The following is a 19128-nucleotide window of genomic DNA, read 5'->3' on the forward strand; positions in this document are numbered from 1 at the left end:
TGCCTGTTTATGAGAGCAGCTCCAAAGGAAACTCAAAAGCCAAACAAAATTCATTGACACAGGAAAACCTTTCTTATTCTGTTGTTCTGACTCTATTAAAAGTTCTTTCACTATATAATACCTGCTCACAATCCAAGCGGTCAAGCATCACCGATTCCTTGCCATAACACGTTGCTTATGTTGTGTATCTCACTGCACAACGAGATATTGCATACCTGATTGCTGTTTTACTCTCACATTTGGTGGATGGATATCAGGTGCTTTCAGTTGGCTTCAGTTTCAACCTTCTGTTATTGTTTTGCATTTCCGTGACATGAGGCAGAGTTTAGTCCACAGCACAGGTTGCTTGCAGTTACGTATTAAAGGTGCCTGGTGACTGTTACAAACTGTGTTACTCTTCTCATAGATCTCTGAGAACCATCTCCCAGAAGCATTTCTCCGAAGGCCTGCAAAGTCCCTTGTTGGCTGCTGAATGCACCCCTCTCCTATTATTAGGAAATAAGGGAAGAAGCCAGCTCCATCAAGCTCTCCACCTGGCCTCCATTTCTTTGGACACTGGAGTATTGCAAAGGAAGTGGTGGGATAATGAATGCATCCTTGCAGGATACACAAACTTTCTTTCTGGCTCACAATCAAATTGAGAGGTCAACTCAACCGCAAAAATATTTAACGAAAATTAAGGCTGAGGCTAACACTTTGGAGTAGATTTTATGGAGCGGAAGATGACATCAATATTCTTTCTTCACGAGCCAAGTTCTCCAGCACTGAGCATAGTCTCTCATGGGCACTTAATCCCTACAACTGGCTGCTCTAAAGGATGCCCTGGGCAGCCTCTGCATACAACCTCCAAACTGCAGCCATAATTCTGCATGTCTGCAAGAACGTACACAGACACTGTGCTACGACGCAGTGTTGTTACCTGGCCTTCATGCCGGCAGTCCCCCTCCCTCCCTAGATATTAAGTTATCATCCACATACGTAAATTTCAGATTATTAAAAAAAAAAAAAATTAAAATTTAAAATATCAGACCACAGTCAATGTCTAAAACTGGCTGGTCTGGACCGCCTTGGGATTTAACAGGGACGCTAAATTCCCCAATCTGTAAGTCATTACATTTAGCTAAAACGGTTGTGACAAGTTTTTAGCAAAAACACTGGCCAGGGAGGAACTTTCCTAGAAAGTCTGTAATTTCCTGTGTGCAATGTTTTGTTGTTGATGGTGATTTAAAAAAACAAAACAAAACAAAACACAACAACTACACAGATGGGAGATAACTAGCTGTCTACTGCAACCATTTCTGTGCGTGAAAGGTAGGAAGAACAGCCGCTGTTTTCAGCTATTTTACCTCTGATTATACCTGAAAGAAAACTAATGCACCAATGATTCAATGTAAAATCTTTGATCATCTTTCACTCTGAAATGAAAGCATAAGTTTCCACAACTTCTTACTTCTGCAGAGCATAAGAAAATGGCACATTAGTGTGGTTTTCAAATAGCTCTGCAAGCATGTTAAGTAACTATAATATAAATAATGAGCATACTTTATTACCAGAATCTAATGAGAATAAGGGCCTCATTGTGCTAGCATTCACAAATGATATTGAGAGATGTTATCCCACATATGAATGACAATGAAATATCTGAATATAATTGTTTTTCGTAAGGCAAACACACAGTCCTTCTGAAAGCACTGCTACTGCTTAAGTTTAAACATGCTTATTTTAAAAAATCAGAGAAAAACGTTTTCTCTTAAAAAGTGAGGGAAATTGAAGAATTACTTCCCCCCTTCTCCACAATGAAGTGACCTGTGCAAGAGTAAATGGAAAATGTATGTAGAAAATTGGGAATTGAAACAGGATCTGCCAAGACAAAATCCAGTGCCGGAAAGACAAGGCTATTTTTTCATCAATTTTGGTACGACACGCTGACCAAAGATGACAAAAATCCTGATAAAGATAAGAATCCTGAAAGCCTTGAGGATTTATACTGATGGCTCTAATGTTTGCTAACCAAACTACACACACAGAGAGGTGTGTATAGACACACTCCTAAGGAACGATGAGGACTTGGCAACACTTCTTTCACTTGAGATTTTTGTGTGCATCAGAAGTCATGAGATGGAATTTTTTTTTTTCTGTCTCTGAGTTTTCCATATGAACACTGCCAGAAGAAAGCTAATCACCTCTCAATTAAAAACAAAAAACAACCCCACAACTAAAATACATTATTTCGGTGTCCTACATGTTTTAATTCATCTTGTAATTTTTATTTCAGGGCATGGCATTAGGGCTTCCCTTAAAATGCCAATCTGCTTTTTGATCTTTACTGCTGACATGAAATAAAAGAGCTGTACATTAAATAAATCTTCGGTTTCGCTTAGCTTGAAACTGATAAAAAGAGAAAAGAGAAAACAAAGCCAACTGCATAAATCCTTCCAAACCAAAAGGCATTCCCCTTACCCTAACTAAAATTCATTTCTGTACATCTTGTTTGAATTATCGTCTGGTTTGTCTTGTTCCATCTCCAGAACAAGTCAAATAGCAGAGCATAAAGATATGGCTACATGAATAAAAACACATGATCTACTTGGTCACTGCAAACATAAAAATAAGCTCAGGCAGAAAAATATTATCTAGCAAATGACATGTTACTTTGATCCCTTCGTTTCTGTAGTCTGTCACATGCATTCAATCCAGCAGCTACTGGAAGCATTGGCATGCATCTTCAGTGAGATGCGAATCAACAGTCTGAGGGAATCGCTGCACTTTTACAGAGCCGTGATATTTAATTCAAATAAGACAGCATCATGTTACAGAAAAGTTAAATTTCAAGACAAAGGGCAAGAAGTGTGGTAATAAGCACTACAAAATGTATCAAGTCCAAACGGGTGGTATAGAAAGAGTTTATCAGATTCACAAGCTCTGATTTTCTTGTGTGGAAAAAATTTATCTCCAGCAGGATTCATAAAATGGAAAAAATCTTTCTGGACTCTACCCTTTTTCTTCTGAGTCACGATGTGAAAATTAGGACGGTTTATGTGAGAGGTTGGAAGAACCTGAAGAGATCGAGTTGTTTTCTTTTAGTTATCTTTCTTTTTCATTTTGCTTTTATATTCAAGAAGTCAAATGAACTATTCTGAGATTAAAAAACAGTTTTTAAGGGTTCTCATATATTTCCTTATAGCATGCCTGAATAAATCTCCAAGGCACCACCAATAATATACCTTCAAAGTTGAAATCTCTGGCCCAAATTTGAAAAAAAATGATTCGAATTCTGACCTCCTGCTTATCAGGTGAATGCTGCAGTGAGTATTTATTTTAGAGGAAGATTCTCACTACTTCAGAATGGTTCCATTTTGCATATGCTTGCTGAAAAGAAAAAATACATTAAGGGAGCAGGCAAAAAGAAAAAAAAATGCACGTCTCTCCAGCCTCATGATTTTAGTAGTTTCTGGATTCCAAGCTATGTATGCCCCAACAGACATTCAAATGAAGGTACACAGAAATCAAGAGGAAAAGAGGAAAATCATCAAGAGAAGTGATGTCCTATCTCAAGACAATAGTCTTGTGATTAAGACAATCCTAAGGGATCAAAGTGGAAGAAACTGAATCTTGGTCTTCCACACGGTATGCAAACAATACCTATCCTCTTAGAAAAGAGGAAGCAAGAAGAAAGAGCAACGCCACTGACAAAGTGTCCTACTGAGCTTTTTGGTGTCACGTACACTTATCGGGTAGGACCTCTGAGAGGTTAGAGTCTTTCATTAGCTTCTTATTTGACTACTGCTGGAAGCTTACCTCAGGAAAATCTGTTAGAGCAAAACTACAGGAAGAAGTTCAATGTGCTGCTAGAGCCGAGGATGCTGCTGGGTAGCTTTAACAAATTGCTATACTTGCTGAAGAGCATGGCTACTGTTATAACTAAATGTATACACAGAACCCACTGGCTGAGGAAACCCACTATATGCACAATGTAGGCTATCCCCAGGGACAGAGGATGGAGATGAATGGAAGTGATCAATGGCAGGAGAGAACCTCCTGCACAGAAAGGAATAAGAAAGACTGTTAAATTTCTATTGAGCACTGAACACAATACCTTCACAAAAAAGTAAAGGTCAGTGACAGAAATAAAAGACCAGTATCATGCAGCTTAGATACTCTGCTAAGAAACCACAGGGATGTAGTCAGAGCGCCGTGTCTCCAAATCCAAAACATTCTTGTTATTGCATTAGTAAAATGCTGTATACTAAATATACCGATACCTGAAGACTTACCACTTCTTAAAATAACTCTCAAGTGAACATTAAATCCTGTAATTAATAGCAGTAGAACCAAAATTAGTGTGCTAAACATGACATGGGGATGGTTTGCAGTGGTTAGAACTTCATACGCAATTAATTCCTTTCACAAAAGCACATGTTCACAGAAATGACTGATTTTACTCCTAGCTGTATTAAGGAAGATGAGTGGGGAAACATGTTCTGGAGAAGTCGATGAGAGAAAAAGGAAAGGAGGGGAAAAGCTTGGAGCCTACAGGAATTTAAAATGGCAACAGTGAGGTGAAAACTTGCTAGTTAAAAATAAATTCTGGAGGGAGGAGTAAAAATGTCAGGACCAGCTCAGAGATGTGCTCGGGTCTACTGACCCAAAAGCGATATTCAGTTTTGATCACAGGCTTCGTTTGCACTCCTCCCATTTGTGCACAAGAATAAACTTGATAGACATTCAACAGCCTGCACACAGGCAACACTGAGAACATTCACCCTACTATTCTGTAACTGCTTGTAGGGTCAATGCTTAAAAGCTATTTTATTATAACCTTCCTTGAATGATCTCAGTCGTCAATAGGAAACTACTCTTTAAAAAGAACCTAGGATTAATGTAATTAACTTAATGCTATAAGTATTGTATCTAGGTAATAGCATAAGCAATATTAATTATTGTCACTGATCACTTTATTTCACCGCAATGAGAAATATAAAGGTGTCTTGATCTGTACACAAAGGAAGTACCTCTAAGTAGTACTGGAGGATGTAGGTCCAAGTGCTTGTATGCAACTACTACAGATCACAGCCGGGATCCCACTCACGTAGTTGCACATCTGAACAACTTGCAGGCAAACTACTCCGGTATTTACAGGATGAAGGCAGATTAATTGCATCTGCTTTGATAGTAGTTACTTCAATTTTGACTTTGAAGAAAGAAAATAAAAAGTAAATAGGAAAATCATCAGTACTGGGGACTGCATTACGACTATGTTAAATTTTGTTTGAGGAAAAGACTTGCTGCAATTCAGTCAGTGACCATTACAAGCATTTGATGGAGAGCTAGTAAACCATTATGACCTATAATTTATACTTTGTCCACCAGTTTGAAAAGGAACGCTATCTGTCTACATGAGGATCGCACACTATGGAAACTGCATCTGTGTGTAGTTACTGAAGGCTGTAGTGGCAGTAAATCTCCAGCAGAGAAAGAGACTGAGCCTTACAGACATCCGCAATCCGAAGGTTGTTTCAGAACTCAAGTACACGCACAGTACTGCCATATTAACGTGCCTGAGAAAATAACCTGGGAGTAGAAGGGAAATGGATGCAGGAGCATGTTTCAGGTTGTCTCCTCTACCTTTCCATCTCTGCTGTCTGCTTTACTGATACTTTACCCTCCCAGCTATCCAACCAGACAACCCCGCTTTATGTTTTGTTTTAGCTTACAATGGCCACCATGCCATAAGGCAGCGAGCAGAGCATAGCACACACCCACTTAATCATTCTTCTGCATTTTTCCACCTCTGCATATACTAAGTATACATCTTATCATACAATTTTGACAGGCCCTGAGAATCTCAAGTCCCTGTTTTCCCAGGCTCCATGAGAACGTATGGCCCACACAGAACATATTGAATATACAGACCTGCAGAGGAAGATTGTTTTAAGGCCTGGAACTCACAGCAGGAACCGAGCTAAGTTCAGTTTCACTTGGAAGCTATAAAAGCACGGGTTTAAAAAAAGTGCAGCAGTATCTGGTGTTTGATATCTAACAGTATGCAACATGTTTATGACATGTATTAGGCTACAAAATCTGAGTTCATAGCCTGGGACAACAAAGCAGAACCCAGCTCTGGCATATGTAGCGGGAAATAGAAAGGCATGTCTCGTAGTGTAATGGATATTGCTGCTCCCTCAAGAGCTTGAGCTGCACAGAGCAGGTGGTTCAAGGAAAGACAACAGCACTTTTAGAAAAAATTAAAAGACAGTTAAAAGACAGTTAAATAGCAGCTGGTTTAAGTAAGAGTCAATTAAGGTTGGGTTTTGGTATAAGAAGAACACAAATTCTGAACAATTACTTCCCAAAATTAAAAGGTGAAGAAAGTTTGTGGGCAAAACATAGTAAGCAAAACAGTCTAACTCAGTTAAAAAGGGTAGCAAAATTGTGAAATTTAAACAGGGTATCACTTTCACGCTATTTTTAAAAGCAGTTTCCAATTCTGAATCAGACAATCAAGTCCCGTGCCTCTTCCTGTGATCATACAACAGCTTTTCCCTAATTTTTTATAAAACTTTCCGCTCCCTCACATTAAGTAAAATAACCACAGAAGCAACAAGAGAAAACGCCCAAGTATATAATGGAAAAAGGGAAACATACCAACATACATGACAACATACCAATATATATTGCAAAAAAAAGTTTTATACATTAAACGAGATCAACAGAAATAAGTGTAGAAGAGGGTAACGGTTAATTTCAAAGTATGCTTTAAAGGGTAGGACTGTCTCCAGGAAGAACAGCAGTCACTTGCCAAATAGGAAATCATGTCAATACCAGCTATTCGTAATCATAACACTATATCATACAGGGGAGAAAATGTAGTCACTTCACGAAGTGAACATCACTTCTTCCTCTCATACATCAGCCTTCCCCCCCCCCCCCCCCCCCCCGCCACCTTTTTTCTATGGCAAATATTAAACAAAGCCAAATGGTGGATTCCTTTGTAAAAGGTGTGCTTTATTTCCCCTCACTTTTAACACAAAGTAAAATTAAAATGAAAAAATTTACTTTATGTATGATCAATGAGAGTTCGAACAAACTCAGTTTATCCTGATTTAAATTCTTGGTTAATCTTTCAGGCTTGTGAGTTTGTATCTCATGCATTAGGATAGCAAAGATATAAAAGGAAACTCATACACCATGGATAAAAAACAATAATCCCATACAGAATATTTTCCAAAAATGCATTTTCAAGAGACAACTGACTACAATTTTTAACCACGGTACATCTGATTGAAAAAAAAACAACACCAAAAACAAACAAACAAAAAAACACCACAAATGACAAACAACAACATAATATATAAAAGAAGGAAAAGTAAACCCAGAATAGCAGCATGTTGATTTACAGAAAACAGGAAAAAAAGACTTTTAAATGAGGAATAGCCCTTCATGTATAGTGCTTATTTAGGATTAAAAGATAACTTGGAAGACATGCTGAGAAAGGGACACTGCAACTCCACAAAAACTCACCATCTCTTCCTTCCATGCAGCATGCTGCATGGGTCACTTCTCCCAGAGGAGAAGCAATCTGAGGTACCTCTGTTGAATTCTGTGACAGGCTTAAGTGAGAAAAAAACTAAGGAGCTACTCTCAAGGTTGCTCTTTACCACAGTGCAGCCCAAGACACGCACAGCCCTTCCATTCCTGCATTCTGGAGGTTTCAGTTCTGTCATCAGTCAATAAATGAAAAGTCAAGTCTATTTTCTGTTATTTAGATTAATGTTTCAAAAGCTGTTTAAATTTCTTAAATTTTTCAGGTCTTAGGTTATATACATCTGGTAAGCAAGTTTTTTTTTTATACACTGTAGCTGAAAAACTTTCAAAGTACTATAAAAAAACTCATATGTCATACTATTATCAGTTGAATTTAAATGTTGATTGTAAAAAAACAAAAAACAAAAAACAAACTTTTTCCGCTCATTTGCATGGAGTACAAGGAAGTGCAAAAATAAGCAAAGAGAAATTATCTTGTTTTGCACAAGATTTAGCTTCAGCATAAAACATTAAAACCTCATCCCCTAAGTATTTAGGCAGTGCAGCTAAAGGGCTGCTTATGTCCTATATTAAAGTGATTAAAAACTTAGTTAAATTTTAATTCAACTGTCTTTGCAGAACAGGTGTTATCACAGTGTCTTATAACATAAAACAAATTAAATAGATGAACACATAAGTGTATCGTTTTGGCATGTGCGTATACACACGTACTATGCAAACCATGATCAATTCTACTTGAAAAATAACCACACTTACCTATTAATATAACTTAGAGCAACATATGTTGGCTGCTGAAGTTCTTGTTTCTCTAATACACGTGGGTCTGTATCTGGAATTAAAAAAGTAGATATACTGAATTCATTTTTCTGTATTTACTCTGAAACATACAAGACTGCATACTGCAAAGTGACAGAAGTGAAGACAAGAGATATAATAGCTCAACCCAGTTCATCCATATACAGTATGCTTAGCACAGCACAATCATTTGTTCATTCATAAACACAGTATTGCATTACTTTACACAAGAATTTGAAACATCAACAGTGATGTAATTTCCAACTGTCACACAAGCTTTCACAGTCTCCCTCATAAATATTAGTTTTCACTGCTTTGCATGATTTACAGTGTTAAAAGGATCAAGCTTTCTTGTTTTTTTTTAATGTAGTTATTTCTAAATATGGTTGACACATTTTGAGATGTTTCAAGACCCATTAAATCTCTTCAGCTGGAACTTGACTTTTCTTCTGCATCTCTGAGTTTTGCTTTCTCCCTTCTCTGCAGCTTATTTTTGAAGCTCTCCATCAGAAGTCATATAAAAACGCACTCGAAGCAAAATGCTTGCCAAATAGAGCATTGCCCACCAAAAGCCCTGAAACAAGCACAATCCAAATCCCTCGACTACCAACTTTCTCACTCAAATGAAAGAATGTTTTCAATCATTATTTTCATCATCCCTTTTAAGTTTTGCTTTTTTTTTTCTGACAAAGAAATAGCTTAAACTAGTTTAAAATTCTGAAACCAAAACTATGTATGCCCATAGTTTAAGTAGTTTTCTCATACAAAAATTTAGATTGTATTGAGACTTCAAATACAACATTTCCCACATAGTAGAAATGCACCTTTAGGAGCTGATTATGAACTGTCTTCAGAAGTTCCCAATGGAAAATGTGCATCATGCTTGTGCATATTACTACATATTCATTAACAACATATTTTATGCATGACTTTAAAAGCAGTTCAACTTTTTGTTCAACGGCAGTTCAACTTTTGCTTTTTTAACTATAGAGAACACAAACTGTTTTTACTAAACGGCTGTCCATGGCACTGCTGCTATCTTTTATGTCAGAGAAAGCATCTATTTTGTGTTTGGGGAAGGAGAAAAAAATAAGCAAAACCCACCCAAGAACAAACAAACATGGGAAGATCTTGCAGTCAGGCTGTATTTTGGACTACTCTCACTTCTTGCTGCAACTTTAAGCAAAGCTGATCTCAGAAAGCTCATTATCTTGACAGCCACATTTGTTTGACCTCATTGGTTGCTTCTGGTGAGTTCTGCGGTTTTTGTTTTGTTTTTAAAACCTGATAAAAGTTGTTGTGGAATCTGCCTCAGCTACCCTATCTTTGGTAAGATTTTTAACTGAAATGAATGGAGACTGTGCTTGAAATAAATACAGTAGTTGCACTACTGCCTGAAGCTGATGTCTTTATTCGGTGTGCAGAGAATTCCATGTCTCACCCTCTTAGAGCTCAGAACAATCACAGAATCACAGAATTGAAGGAGTTGGAAGGGACCTCGAAAGATCATCGGGTCCAACCCCCCTGCCAAAGCAGGTTCCCTAGAGCAGGCTGCCCAGGTAGGCGTCCAGACGGGCCTTGAGTATTTCCAGAGAAGGAGACTCCACAACCTCCTTGGGCAGCCTGTTCAGTGCTCTGTCACCCTCACTGTGAAGAAGTTCCTTCGCATGTTGGTGTGGAATTTCCTGTGCTCTATCTTGTGGCCATTACCCCTTGTCCTATCCCCATAAACCACTGAAAAGAGGTTGGCCAAATCCCTCTGTCTCCCACACCTCAAGTATTTATACACATTGATGAGATCCCCTCTCAGTCGTCTTTTCTCCAGGCTGAATGGACCCAGGTCCTTCAGCCTTTCCTCATAGGGAAGATGCTCCAGGTCCCGTATCATCTTTGTGGCCCTCCGCTGGACTCTTCCCAGGAGATCCCTGTCTTTTTTTGTACCAGGGAGCCCAGAACTGGACACAGTACTCCAGGTGAGGCCTGACCGGGGCAGAGTAGAGGGGGAGGATCACCTCCCTTGACCTGCTGGCCATGCTCCTTTCAATGCATGCCAGGATCCCACTGGCCCTCTTGGCCACGAGGGCACGCTGCTGGCTCATGGTCAACCTGTTGTCCACCAGGACCCCCAGGTCCTTCTCCTCAGAGCTCCTCTCCAGCAGGTCGTCCCCCAGCCTGTACTGATACGTCCGGTTGTTCCTTCCCAGGTGCAGGACTCTACACTTGCTCTTATTAAACCTCATTTGGTTTCTTCCTGAACAATGCTAATCTTTCTTCCCACATTTCAGTTCCTACAAAGCTCATACCCCAGGATTTGCTAGCATGCCTTATCAGTATGTCCATAAAGAGATAAACACCTTCAAGGAAGGTCAGAGAGGGATAAAAGCCCAAGTACCAGCACAGCCACCAACTCCAGCCTACCTTCCTTGCCTTTGTGGTGCCTTGGGAAATCCTGCAGCAATTATCAGCACACCATGCTCTGCCTTAAACTAACTCGAGACAGCAAAGCATTGGCTATCTTCCCCTTTATCTTTGTAATTCCCTTCCCTTCTCTGAGGAACAGAGGTTTACAGGACACACAAAGATCTTTTCCTTGTCTTTGTTTCCACAAAACACAGTCATTTAGCAGGCCGAGCACACCACCGCTGTCACGGTGAACTTTGTTAGATTTACACCTCTGTGGTGCAGGGCCTGCCATGAAACTGTCTCGATACTGCATGTCTGCAGAGCCCTAATCCCTGCCAGGACTGCCTGAACAGCGCCTCAGCCCACATTTAGGCCTCTGTGGTTAAATGACTACGTCTTCGCTAATCCAGTTCTTAAGTGGGATTAACCTCCACCTATAAACAACAGTTTTTGCGACTGAAGTAGGCAAAATTAGGGTTGGTTTACATCAGAGTGTTGCTCCTATCTGTGGGAGAGGACAAGGGAAAGCTCCAATGAAGAGCCCACCACACTTCATCTGCCTGCCAGCAGCCCACCATAATGCTTGCTGAAGATGGAAAAAACAAAGACGAAAATCAAAAATCCCATAGCTTTTGATGGAGCTTGCTAGTGAAGCACATTATCTGCTAGTCGACACCTGTGCAGAGGAACCCCATCTCTCAGGAGATGCCATCTGACACACACTGCTTGGCCGGCTTGTCTCTTTGGCTGCCCTCAGAGCACCCATGTCTCCTGCCTGCAGCAGCTTCCACCACAGCCAGCTTTTCAGTCACTGCCACAAAGTATCACCAGTTCGCTGCTTCCTGCCTCACCATGCTCCTCCTCACCCTCTGCCTTTCCCCTCCCCTGCCCCTTCCTTCACACAGCCCGCTTCCCGCTGCTCCTCCTTCCTCCCCTGCCACCATCTCGGCCCTTGCTGAGGAAGCCATCACAGGCTGTCCGCCATCCTTCCCCTCAAAACCCCCAGCTCTGTGAACAAGTCAAAAACCTGCAGAGAGACGTGTATAGCTGCCTGTTCGCCTTGTGCCCCAGGACTTAACACCTATACAATGCACATACAAAATGGTTTCCCCATACTGCCCTCTCACTAGCCTCCCTGCTGTTCACAAAATGGCCCTGCATAGTGTAAAAATGTTTGGTCAATGTTTCCTCAAGCACGCATAGGCTGGTCAAGGCAGCCAAAAGTAGCCTAAATAGTTTCCAAACAGACACCTATAATGGATTAAACACTCACTGATGACGAATCTCTTTCTTGAAAAGTATTTATGCAGTACAACCATGGACTGATCTGAGCTCCCTTTCTTATACAGAAAGAAAAACATCCAGACAGCACGCACAAAAACAACCACAGATTTTGTTTTGAAGGGACTGATCAACAGCTGGCTTTAACTGGTTACTCTGGCTTCTTGAACTGACACAGGATACTGAAGCCTCACTGCTGCATTATTTTTGCTGTATTGCTTTAAATCTAGCAGAACAAATTGCCACCCGCTGTCCATTAGCTGCCTTCATTACTTGTCTCTTCTCATAAGCATTACGTTCCACTGATTCCATTTCACAATGGGAGGACAGAAAGCACTACGTACTTTCTGTAATGCTCAGAATGTTTTTGGTTTTTTGATTTATTTATTTTTAAACTTATGGTCTCTTATTTTACTATGGTGTTAGATGTTGGAAACCTTGTTTTTTTTTTTTCTTTCTAAGAAAGTGTTATAAAAATACAATTTGGGTGTTTTTTTTTTTTTTTTGTTCTGGGCTTCCCCATCTCACTATTAAAAGACAGAAGTGTGGGTGCCAACACCCACAAGAGATACAGTTGCTCAAGTAATCAGGGATTAGACACTTTCAATTTCTCAGATCCACAAAGTGCTCCACACTGGGCAACCAGACAAGTAGCATGAATACATAATTAAGGCTAAGACCATAAATTGCACTGCACCTCCTTTAAACTGCTCAATGGAAGCCAGGCATTTTTTGCAGAGCATGTGCTAACAAAATGAATCACTGACTGCTGAACCAAGCTACCATTACTAAATCACCTCACTCTATGCAGAAATAGCTCTCAGCTTGAAAACGTTGCAAAATCCTAGCCTGGCAAAGTATTTGAAATAGAGCAAATAATAGAAAAGCATACCCACCCTGTTCAAGTACAGTCTTCATCAGATGCAGAACTTTGTTCTATGTGAGTATTCATGCACAAAATACATGCCACATCTTAGCTACAAAACAGAGCAATGAGTTGTGCCCTACCTCTGTACAAGAAATTTGTCAAAAGCAACTTCACGTGAGAATTTTAATAAAGTTCTTGCAATTAAGTAACTGTGAAAAATCACCTTTCACCTATAACACACACAGAGAAGGGCTAACAAATTTCAGTAGCATTATTTGACAACTGCAAGCATTCTTCTTTTGTAGTGACTAGGAAAACTGCAAAGTAGCAAAGCTGGTCTCAGAAGAAATAATAGTGACTTAAAGGACGTAAAATTTAAACTACTCTTCCACATCTTAAATATGAAGTGTCCAGTGCTGCTTCTACCTCATTGTGCTACCACTGAACGAACGGACAGAAGCTGACGTCAATCCTGATAAGAATCCAGGTACCTGACCTGAAGGAGGACATCTGAATCCCTGTTCACATACAAATGAAGTGACCAGACTTTCAATATGTTTTGGCAGCTGTAATCCTCCAACAGATTTTACTGACACTGTAGAAACAACATTTCTGGGGGAAAAAAAAAGATGAATCCATATCTTCAAAAGATGTAGGTTTGAAAAAATTGCCATGTCATTACTTCAGCCAGATAGCTGCAACAAAAGCAACAAGATAAAACTCCGCTTGTCAGCCCAAAGGTATTATTTCTCCCTGTTTCATCTCAAAAAGAGCAACAAAACACCACAAATGTTAGGAAAATAACGTCCCTACAAAGGATTTTTGAAAACACTACAACTCATATTTAAAAGGACCATGGACTTGAAGTATGATCCATCTCCCAAGTCACTTGGAGATGTTTACGATAATCTCACCTTTTTGTATGAGATCGGCGCACGTATGTGCTGGAGCGAAGAGCAAACGCAGAGGTTCTCCAGACTCACAACTTGCCTGCTAGAGCAGTCCTACACACACCCCACGCGCCCACCACTGGGTTCGCGGAGTGTCTGTCTTGTATTTCACTTGGCCTTAAAAACTGGCTGATACAAGCCTGCTCAGCTAATTAATTAAAACCTACACTTCCCTTAAAACTAGCTCCCTTCACTAATGATGCCAAGGCAAACATTTCTGTTGGCTTCCTCCAAAGTCCACAATTGTTCTTACGTGGGCATAGCTTAAAAAGCCAGAAACAGACAAATTCAGTGTTACTGGAAACTGTTCCCAATCCCAAACTTCCACTGCAAGGAAGCCACTAGGAATTTCACAGTTTCAATTACAGATACAGTGCTATTCAGGCCTTACGAATTTGAAGAGCGGGATCACAGACAACTATGATTTCACAGGTATCAACATGGTCCCCTGATAGTATCTTTATAGACAAAAATATATATTCAACTTTTCAGCCTATGACACATGCATTCAGAGTTTGTTCAGTTAAGGGCTACACTCATAATCCAGCAGGAACTGCTGTACATTTTTGCTCCATGCAATACTTTTTCATTTCCCATCATCTCTAAAAGGGAAGCAATGTGTGTCTCAGCAGGTAATGCTCTACATCTCAGGAACAGAAGACTGGAGATAAATACCATGAGTCTGCAAGAGTTTTAAACCCACCTGACTTCAAGAACACCTTTGAGATATATATATATACATATATATATATATATATATAATATTAACAAGTTTAACTTCTTTCCAAGATCAGGGTGCCAAATGACAGATGGACTCACCAAAATGTGTAAAACGGATTAGATACTAAATACTTCCACACTTCCAGATAAGCTATCATTAAATAGATGACTAAGAAAGGTACATTCAGGCAAGTTCAAACACAAAAACACTATATTTTACTTATTTCAACTTTCACATTTTCAATGAATACTGGAGACTCCATACTTTTTTTTTTTTTTCTAAAGCACATAAGTCTCCCTATTTGGGCTACTCAAGACTTGCCAACCTTTCTCAGCTGCCAACAGTTTGTTTCCCCTTTCAAATTGCTCTTAAGTTCATGAAGCCATGGAAAAGAAAACTGACAGTCACAGGCCTCCGAAATATGAATGGAAGTTCAGATCAAAGCACAGTGTCCAGTGTAGGCACAAGCAATACAGTAGGTGATCTAACACGGCCCTTTTCTAAGGCCTTGCAAGCACAAGACAGTGTAAATCTTAAAAGTGGCAGATTCCTTATTTCAGATGTAGGCAAGTGGTTATCAAAAAGAAATACCAAACAGAAGACTTATTTAATTGAAGGAAGCCTCAGGAAAGTAAAAAACAGAAGTCTCTTCTTAGGAAAAGCACCCAACCCCAGGGACGTCACTCCAGCATTTCCCCTTCACTTATGTTAGCACTGCAGAAGCCATGAGGCTCAGTCACAGGGTGTCACAGGGACCATCCAAAAAAAGGGGGACAGAAGTTCAAAAGCAGTCTGCTGAAAATTAAAGCACTGAAAACTCCAAGACAACCAAAACAAAGAGCATCAACTCACTGCTGCAGGTTAGCACATCTGAAACTCCTTTTTACAGACACAAGAACTCAGAGCTCTGTAGCATGAGAATATGGTTTCTTACTGGGTGTTAAAATAATACATGTTGTTTTAGATACACTATACAGAAACAAGTCTCTACTTTACTCTTACAGTAAACATAACAGTAGAACATTTTTATATAACACTATTATTGAGCAACACCACTTCATCCTTGCATGCTGCTACTACTGAATTCAGACTGAGTTCTCAGAAGCAACAGCTATCCTATACCTCCCACAGTCCAGCCAAACTGGGTTCTGATTACAGCTTCAAATGTACTAATTTAATGCATAATTATATTAAAAGGATTACAGGTTTAAAACAGTAACACAACAGAGAAGATCATTTGACATTAGTTATTAATTTAAAAAACAAATAGTGAAATAAATGTAAACAACACACGGATTTGCAAATCTTCCGAAAAGTATTTAATTTTAATATATATATACACTTGTGATCTGTGTACGAGAAAAATATATTTCAAATACAGAAAATGGAAAATAAAAAGAATGTACAGAATCCAATTGTGGATCCCAATTCTTTAAGATTTTCAAATTTCTGCAATTAAGTTAATTATTACACAGTAGTAAGCAACCACAGCACTCCTTGGCTGCTGAAGTCAACCTTTGATTCTGTCATGCTGCCTTCAAAAAGGCAATTAAAGTGAAAAATGAGAGTGTGCTTAACTTTCCAGTGCCACAGATTATATATAAATAACACAACAGAACTAAGAACAGGACAGAAGTTCCCAATCCAAACACTTGATCAGCTATAAGCCATGTCTTCATTTGTTTATTTGAAAATATACTACTTGGCTACTCTTGTGGTCCTTGTTACTGACAATCTACTGTCTTACGACGAGTTTTTCCTTGCCAGAAATTAAAAGAATTTTCCATTCCTCTATCCCCAAAATAATTTGCATTAATGAAGGTCGGGCAGTATCAAACGTGCTAGAATAACTACGAGGTAATGGCCAGACCCAAGAAATTTGTCTGTTCCTTCACTTCTCAGCGGAACGATCTGGTTGATCAGAACTTGTTGGGGTTGCCCACAGTTAGTCTCTTGCTTCTCACCAATTTACAGCACTGTAAACCAAGTACAGAATTTGTGAAATTCTTTATTTAAAAGAGAAAACAAAGTAGCATATGCTCTAAGTGTTCTCAGCGGGAAGCTCGAGGGCCATGTGCATCCTGTGAGGAACACCACGTGTACTCTCTGCATGCCACCCTGCATCCTCATCCCTTTCCCCAGCCCGCTCTCTCTGGCAGGGGAGCACAACCAGCATCGTCTTCAACAGGTAAATTCAAGTGGTGGCTTCTCCTGGTCCCATTAGAAGGGGCCCCAATTAGAGATACAGCCCAGATCTCAAGAACAGCTGAACAACTGGCTGCCACCTACTTCAGCCTGCCTTTGACAGAATGAATGGCGCTTGACCAACCAATTTTTAACCCATCTCCCTAGCATACCCTCCCCCAAAAACCTACCCAAAACTCCAGCAGCAACTACAAAGCAGTGTAGTGTAGGAGGGTACAGCCGTAATTATTTAGAAGAGCATTACCGTGCACTGTGATTACAGCATCCTCATAATATTCTCAGTAGCTCATGTCTCAGATTATAAAGAGCAATGCTGTAAATCAAATACTTGATTTCTATCCGAATGGAAAGTAATTGCTGGTAACTAGCTGCAGAGCCACAGATGTCAAAAAGGCGTCTCATGATCTTTCAGACGTGGTGAACTGCGAGCACACTTCATGTGCTGTGATGCTTTTCCACTTATGTTAATTAGATTTTATTTGAAACATATAATTATCGCAGCAACCAAATGCAATAAGCAATGGTTATTTTTAATAGGTAAAATATTCATTAATCAAATCAATAGAAGACTAGCAAATTGCTGGAAAGATCCCTCAGAGAAGGAAAAGAACATGAGTCTGCTGCTACTTTATTTTCCTGTTTAAATTGTGAGACGTATTCCATTTTTAAGCATTTTAAATGTTAACATCTTGCTTGCAACTTCTAAGTGCAAATATAAGTAATGAAGCTTGAAATAGAGAAAAATTAGAATGCCATTTTCACTAAATTTCCCAGCATTTAATTCAAGTCACATAATCTCAGGAGGTGCCACTGAAGAGTGATAAAATAAAGGGTCCATTCTCACTTAACAGTCAAGTAAGCACACAGGACATAACATGTAACGTTAGCATTCCCTAAATGACCACATTTCAATAATGAAATGAACTTTTTTTTTCCCCCTCCACTCTGTGATCAGTTGTTTTTTTTTTTGTCTGAGAGTTTTAGGAATACACATACTGTGGAAAGGCACTCACCTTTACTTCACCCAAATCTAAAGTAAAAAAGAAATCAAAAAAAATCTGTGACTTAGGGATATTATTCTATTCTGAAACTGACAAAGCCAGCTTCATGACATATAGCACCCCCCACCATATACACACATCAACACGATGCTCTTGTTAATCGTGCTGTAGGTCCTGGCCACGCTCCCTGCCCTCTGCACCAGCTGTAAGAGCACAGCTATGTTGGCAGAGCCCTCTGACGGGGGACACAGCAAGAGTACATCAAAAGGCCTTCTCCTGTTGACATAGTTGTATCACCTCCCCAAACGACACGCGAGGCCAATAAAAACATGCTGCCAGCATAGCTGTGACCGCCCCAGGGGCAAGCGGGTATGGAGTTGCTGGTCAGGGAAAGCATTTTTCATTCCTTGCGCTGACAGCCTGGAGAGAAAGGGAGAAAAAGGCAGGAGGTTGTTCTCCAACACAGAGACAGCCCTGGACATGAATTTTCTAAGTACTCAGGCAAAAAAAACCCTATTTCCAAAATTTGCACATTTCTCCACTCTCTAAGATCCTCTGCATCATTTCCCATTACATTTGGAACAAAAAAGAGAAAGGAGGAACATTTATCTTGTGGTCAGCATTTTGCCAAAACTGTAAGGAAATAATTTTTGGAATTGGCATTGGATTGATTTAGGGTTGAGTGTAGAAGGTTTCTATGAGAACCAGGCTCTGGCTTGGGCAAATCCATTGGGAAGTTTGGCCTTTTTGGGCAAAACCTGGTGACTACTAGTAACGGAGCAATCTTTACAGAAAACCAACTAGAACCCCATGCCTTCTCAAATCCAGACTGTAAGGTAAGTACATGCTTAAATCCATATTCTAAGATAAACAGTTTTGCATAAAGCAAGCAATTATTTCAAAACAGCTAGTTTTCCTATTAAAAAAAATTTGAAAATTTATAGGTTTGTGTTTTGCCTTTTTAATATTATTACTTTAATACTCAAAGTCTTGTTCTAGTCTAGTTTTAATAATGAAAACCTGGCTAAGCATTCCAAAATAAATAAAACCTAGTATTACTTTAAATAAAAGTTCAAAATATATATCTTGACAGTTCTGATGCTTGGGGGTTTTATTTCCCAAAGTAGTAATGATCTCCAGGAGTTAAAATAATATAATTATATCCCAACTCCATGGCCAACTAAACCACAACTGAACTTCAGTGGCACATATTTCATCTGCAATGTCAGAAGATCTTCATTTCAGACTATCAACATAGCACTAAATTTTCAAGTGTCATTGAAAACAGGCCACTTTTAATTTTGTCTGGAAACACTAAAATCAACCACTACAGGCACGGCAGCTAGTATTTCACAAATT

The 19128-nt window shown here is 39.5% G+C and overlaps 1 protein-coding gene across 1 annotated transcript in view; it reads right to left on the reverse strand.

Annotated features, from left to right (window-relative positions):
- Window positions 1-19128, reverse strand: part of JAZF1 (JAZF zinc finger 1) — a 190536-nt gene that overhangs the window by 80032 nt on the left and 91376 nt on the right. Inside the window, exon 2 of the mRNA XM_066991859.1 lies at window positions 8302-8374. Coding sequence (XP_066847960.1) covers window positions 8302-8374 — 73 coding nt within the window. The remainder of the gene's footprint in view (window positions 1-8301; window positions 8375-19128) is intronic.

The sequence above is a fragment of the Anser cygnoides genome, chromosome 2 (assembly GCF_040182565.1).
Source record: "Anser cygnoides isolate HZ-2024a breed goose chromosome 2, Taihu_goose_T2T_genome, whole genome shotgun sequence".
NCBI classification, from domain to species: domain Eukaryota; kingdom Metazoa; phylum Chordata; class Aves; order Anseriformes; family Anatidae; genus Anser; species Anser cygnoides.